General features: G+C 43.4%; 1 protein-coding gene across 1 annotated transcript in view; it reads right to left on the bottom strand.

Annotated features, from left to right (window-relative positions):
* Nucleotides 1-4,052: 4,052 nt before the first annotated feature.
* The window catches only part of bnipl (BCL2 interacting protein like), a 10,662-nt gene continuing 8,591 nt past the window's right edge, over nt 4,053-6,123 (bottom strand). Inside the window, exons 7-10 of the mRNA XM_051415918.1 lie at nt 5,742-5,873; nt 5,572-5,658; nt 4,857-4,955; nt 4,053-4,754 (exon numbers count right to left, since the gene is read on the bottom strand). Of these exons, the coding sequence (XP_051271878.1) occupies nt 4,730-4,754; nt 4,857-4,955; nt 5,572-5,658; nt 5,742-5,873 (343 nt within the window). The 3' untranslated portion in view covers nt 4,053-4,729. The remainder of the gene's footprint in view (nt 4,755-4,856; nt 4,956-5,571; nt 5,659-5,741; nt 5,874-6,123) is intronic.

The following is a 6,123-nucleotide window of genomic DNA, read 5'->3' as shown; positions in this document are numbered from 1 at the left end:
TAATAACATCTACTGACACACACGCAGCATTAATAACATCTACTGACACACGACACAGCATTAATAACATCTACTGACACAACGCAGCATTAATAACATCTACTGACACACGACGCAGCATTAATAACATCTACTGACACACGACGCAGCATTAATAACATCTACTGACACACGACGCAGCATTAATAACAATCTACTGACACACGACGCAGCATTAATAACAATCTACTGACACACGACGCAGCATTAATAACATTAAAACTACTGACACACGACGCAGCATTAATAACATCTACTGACACACGACGCAGCATTAATAACATCTACTGACACACGACGCAGCATTAATAACATCTACTGACACACGACGCAGCATTAATAACATCTACTGACACACGACGCAGCATTAATAACAATCTACTGACACACGACGCAGCATTAATAACATCTACTGACACACGACGCAGCATTAATAACATCTACTGACACACGACGCAGCATTAATAACATCTACTGACACACGACGCAGCATTAATAACATCTACTGACACACGACACAGCATTAATAACATCTACTGACACACGACGCAGCATTAATAACAATCTACTGACACACGACACAGCATTAATAACAATCTACTGACACACGACACAGCATTAATAACATCTACTGACACACGACGCAGCTTAACAACATCTACTGACACACGACAGCATTAATAACATCTACTGACACACTAAAACATCTACTGACACACGACACAGCATTAATAACAATCTACTGACACACGACACAGCATTAATAACATCTACTGACACATGACACAGCATTAATAACAATCTACTGACACACGACACAGCATTAATAACATCTACTGACACACGACGCAGCTTTAATAACATCTACTGACACACGACACAGCATTAATAACATCTACTGACACACGACGCAGCATTAATAACATCTACTGACACACGACACAGCATTAATAACAATCTACTGACACACGACACAGCATTAATAACAATCTACTGACACACGACACAGCATTAATAACAATCTACTGACACACGACGCAGCATTAATAACATCTACTGACACACGACACAGCATTAATAACATCTACTGACACACGACGCAGCATTAATAACATCTACTGACACACGACGCAGCATTAATAACATCTACTGACACACGACGCAGCATTAATAACATCTACTGACACACGACACAGCATTAATAACATCTACTGACACACGACGCAGCATTAATAACATCTACTGACACACGACGCAGCATTAATAACATCTACTGACACACGACGCAGCATTAATAACATCTACTGACACACGACACAGCATTAATAACATCTACTGACACACACGCAGCATTAATAACAATCACGACACACACACAGCATTAATAACAATCACGACACACGACACAGCATTAATAACATCTACTGACACATGACACAGCATTAATAACAATCTACTGACACACGACACAGCATTAATAACATCTACTGACACACGACGCAGCATTAATAACATCTACTGACACACGACGCAGCATTAATAACATCTCGGGAAATACTGTCTGCAAACAGACTGTTAGCTACTGCTAACTACAGCTAGCATTCAGTCCGAAACTGATCAAAAAACCATCAATCAGTCTCTTTATTTAATTTTAAAAGGTTCACATGATAATGTCAACATGTTAATTAATTCACATTGGCACACATTCAGTCAAATGTTCCTGAGTTACAAACTACACGTGATAAACATGTGAAACCTTTATTATCTGAACATTACAATTATCATTATCATCATCATTATTATCATTATTAGCATTATTAGCATTATAAGTGCTGATGACAAAAATAAACTACTGCAGGACACACACACGCACACACACACACACACACACACACACTGACTGTTTCTATTATGGAAACACAGTTTCTATGGTAACTGATGTGCTGGATTCCTGCAGACGGTTCCCACGGCGACACTCAGCTCTGCCTCACTGACACACACACACATATTACATTCATATATAAACCTAAACTACACCTGAATCAACAAAAGAAGAAAAAAGTGTAGAAATCTTTTGTTTTAACTTCAGATTTGTTGGAATATTTATGCTGTTTGTAAGTGACTTTATTAATTATAGTTCAATAAAATGAATCACACCTGCAGCGACAGAATAACCAACTGAGACTCTGTGGTCCCCCATCGGTCTGTGGAGCTCTGAACCTCCAGTTGAGCTTTATGGTCATCTCCATGTTGGTGTTTAGCAGCCAGCAGAGGTCACGTACAGCGAGTTGAGCTGCTGTCATTGGCGGCTCTCCTGCTCACACAGGATCTGGTATTCCAGATAAACAGTAAAATGTGTTTGTGAACAGATCTGAGGAGAGAAATAGTCAACAACAGAATCTGGATCCATATCTGATCAGCACTGTTTGACAGTTTGATCTGAGTTTGGTTGAGCTGGACGGACTCACTGAGAATGAGCTGTCAATCACAAGGTAGCCCCGCCCTAAAGCATACCCTGCTTTATGGTCTGTTTTACTCTAAATGGGACCATCAGTTACTAAATGAACATCATGCTGTATGGAAGAAGACTGAAACTAGAGACTGAGACCAGAAACTCTTCAGGAAACTGTTTACTGAGCTCATAAATCAACTTCTCCATAAGACTCAATACTATCAGAGTGGAGCTGCCCCCTGCTGGCTGTTAGAGAGACTGCAGTTCTTTATATAGGGTATATATAAACTGTCAATATTGTCATTATATAAACTCAGGCTCAGACTCTGCCATAACTGTGTGACCTTCGACCTTTTAGCAGAGGGTCAAAGGTTGTGACCTTTATGCTCCCGAGTGCCTTCTCTCTCCGCTTCCCTACAGTGCCAACAGTGGGCAACACTAGCTAACATTAGTTTATAAATGGAGTCTGCTAACGGCTACAAACGACCAACACCCACCACAACACAGAGTCCAACACAGAGTCCACAACACAGAGTCCAACACAGAGTCCACAACACAGAGTCCACAACACAGAGTCCAACACAGAGTCCACACCACAGAGTCCAACACAGAGTCCAACACAGAGTCCACAACACAGAGTCCAACACAGAGTCCACAACACAGAGTCCAACACAGAGTCCAACACAGAGTCCAACACAGAGTCCAACACAGAGTCCACAACACAGAGTCCACACCACAGAGTACAACACAGAGTCCAACACAGAGTCCACAACACAGAGTCCAACACAGAGTCCACAACACAGAGTCCAACACAGAGTCCAACACAGAGTCCACAACACAGAGTCCAACACAGAGTCCACAACACAGAGTCCAACACAGAGTCCAACACAGAGTCCAACACAGAGTCCACAACACAGAGTCCACACCACAGAGTACAACACAGAGTCCAACACAGAGTCCACAACACAGAGTCCAACACAGAGTCCAACACAGAGTCCACAACACAGAGTCCACAACACAGAGTCCAACACAGAGTCCACAACACAGAGTCCAACACAGAGTCCAACACAGAGTCCACAACACAGAGTCCACAACACAGAGTCCAACACAGAGTCCAACACAGAGTCCACAACACAGAGTCCAACACAGAGTCCACAACACAGAGTCCAACACAGAGTCCAACACAGAGTCCACAACACAGAGTCCAACACAGAGTCCAACACAGAGTCCAACACAAAGTCCAGTAAGGTTATTCTAAATATGACTGTCAGATTGCCCAGGATGATGCAACAGGATGCCGATTGCAGTTCACTGAACAGCCACTGGTGGCGCTGTTAGCTGCAGTTTAATGACAGTTACATAGAGAAGCTTTAAACAATATAATGAACTAAAGATTAAGTTTGATCAGTAACTAACATAACATTTTCAGACTGATTAGTGGGTCTGATTTTATAAAATCACTTCCTGTATCTGATCTTTCACACATTCTCTTCAAACAGGAACTTTCAGTTATTCAGGATCAGATTGTTTGTAAAGTAAACTAAAGAAAAAACAATAGGTGTGATTTTGTTAAGAAGGTTTGATCCATGCTTTTATTACAGGTGCATTAGTGCGACAGGTAAAACACTTACTAATGTGCTGTTACTGTGTTCAGCTGCTCAGATCAAACAGACTACAAATGGTGGACAACAACAAACCCAAACTCCAGGATTTTACAGGAAAGTGCTTCCACCTTATTTACATGATTCAACTCTGGATCCCCACTCGTATCAGACATTAACATGGTGCTCTACAGCAGCTTCAGACCTCAGACTAGCTCCAGAGCTCCATCTACCTGTCCTGTTACAGGTAGACACAGGTACACTCAGGTAGACACAGGTAGACACAGGCAGACACAGGTACACTATGGTAGACACAGGTAGACACAGGTAGACACAGGTAGACACAGGTAGACTCAGGTAGACTCAGGTAGACTCAGGTAGACACAGGTAGACACAGTTGAATGTGTGGAACCTGACAGGAACACGAGTCCCAGCAGGAACTGGACTATCAGGACTGCAATAAAACTAAAATCCATTTGGAGCAGAAATGAGTCCCCCCCCCCCAATTCAAAGACAGACAGTATAAATAAGCTTTTTTCTGTACAGGAAGGAGGTCAATGGTCATCAGGCTGAGAGGCTCCTGGAGCTCCTGGTGACCTTGGACCATTATGATCCATCTAGTCTGAGACTGTGATCGTCATCTGTTCAACTTCTCATCGAACCTGCAGGAATACAAGAGACCAGTTTAACAAACACCAGAGGGAGATACAGTCAGTAGAACAGTGATAGTTGGAGGATCAGTGGAACTAGAACTGGGTTCTTACTGGCGTATTGCGTCTGGGATCTGCAGTCTGTCTGTGGGGATGAACTGTGACAGCTCCTGCAGACTCTGGATGAACCGAATCTTCCTGCTGAACTTCTCACTGTGGACAGAAACTCTGTGAAGACGTTCTGCTGAGTCCCACCTATCTCCTGTTGCTAGGTGGTTGCTAACATATTAGCTGGAGGGAGCTAATGTGTTGCTACCTCTGGAGTTAGCTGGTTGCTACCAGGTTAACACGCTCGACATTGGTAACTGCAGATGATAGTGTGCAGCATTTAGTGGACAGGGTTTCCTGTGTGGTTGGAAGTTGGTTTTAACTTATGTGCTAATGTGTTGTTTTGGTATTTCTTGCCCAGATGTTACAGAGTGCTCAGTTTACACTGGACAGATGCTTAGTGGTCACCGCGTTGTTCAAAGAGGTAAACAAATCCTTAAAGGTATATTTAGGTAGTCGACAGGTGTGGTTGTTGAATGGTTGCTAAGGCTTTAGTAGTTGGTTGTTGGGGCATTTCAGAAGGTTGCCATGGCATCATAAGGTGGTTGGTGAGAGTGAGAGTGCTTGTCTGAGTGACAAGGTGGTTGCTAGGGTGTTTGCAGTGGTTGCTATGGTGGTGGTTGCTAGAGCACTGTGGAGTGGATGTGAGTGAGTCTGTGGACACCTGGAGCATCAGGACTGTTGCTATGGTTACCTAGATAAACAGGTGTGTGTTGCTGACCTGATGAAGGGTTTGACCACAGTGATGAGGGCTTTGATGTACCAGGCAGGATGGACGACCAGCAGTCCCTTCAGGTCCTTCTTCAGCCTGAACAGACACAGAAACTCTGTTAACAATGACAGTGACAGCTCCACCCCACTGTGCTGCCCTACTGAGCAAACCTATCTTACCTCCTGTCGATGGAGGTGTAGCACTGGTGGAGCCATTTGATGGCCGGCAGTTTGTTTCTGGGAGCCATGGCACACAGGTAGACCAGCAGGTAGTTCTCTGAAACCATCAGGTCCAACGTCCCCACAATGTACCTGCAGGATACGAGTACAGTCACACAGTGCAGAGAGCAACCCTCACCTGCCCAGGTGAGCTGTTGAAGTAGTTTGTAGCATTAACAACTACACACAGGTACCTGATGGATGAGGGTTTGACTCAGGTACAGGTGACACTTCACATAACCAAACTAATGAAATACTCGATATATTCAGTGATTTATACTGATACATTTCTCTGCATTGTATCTTTGAGCTAACGGCACTAACAGAGCTAACAGCAGTGTCG

The sequence above is a fragment of the Dicentrarchus labrax genome, unplaced genomic scaffold (genome assembly GCF_905237075.1).
Source record: "Dicentrarchus labrax unplaced genomic scaffold, dlabrax2021, whole genome shotgun sequence".
Classification (NCBI taxonomy): Eukaryota; Metazoa; Chordata; class Actinopteri; family Moronidae; genus Dicentrarchus; species Dicentrarchus labrax.
This window is presented reverse-complemented; position numbering and strand designations above follow the sequence as displayed.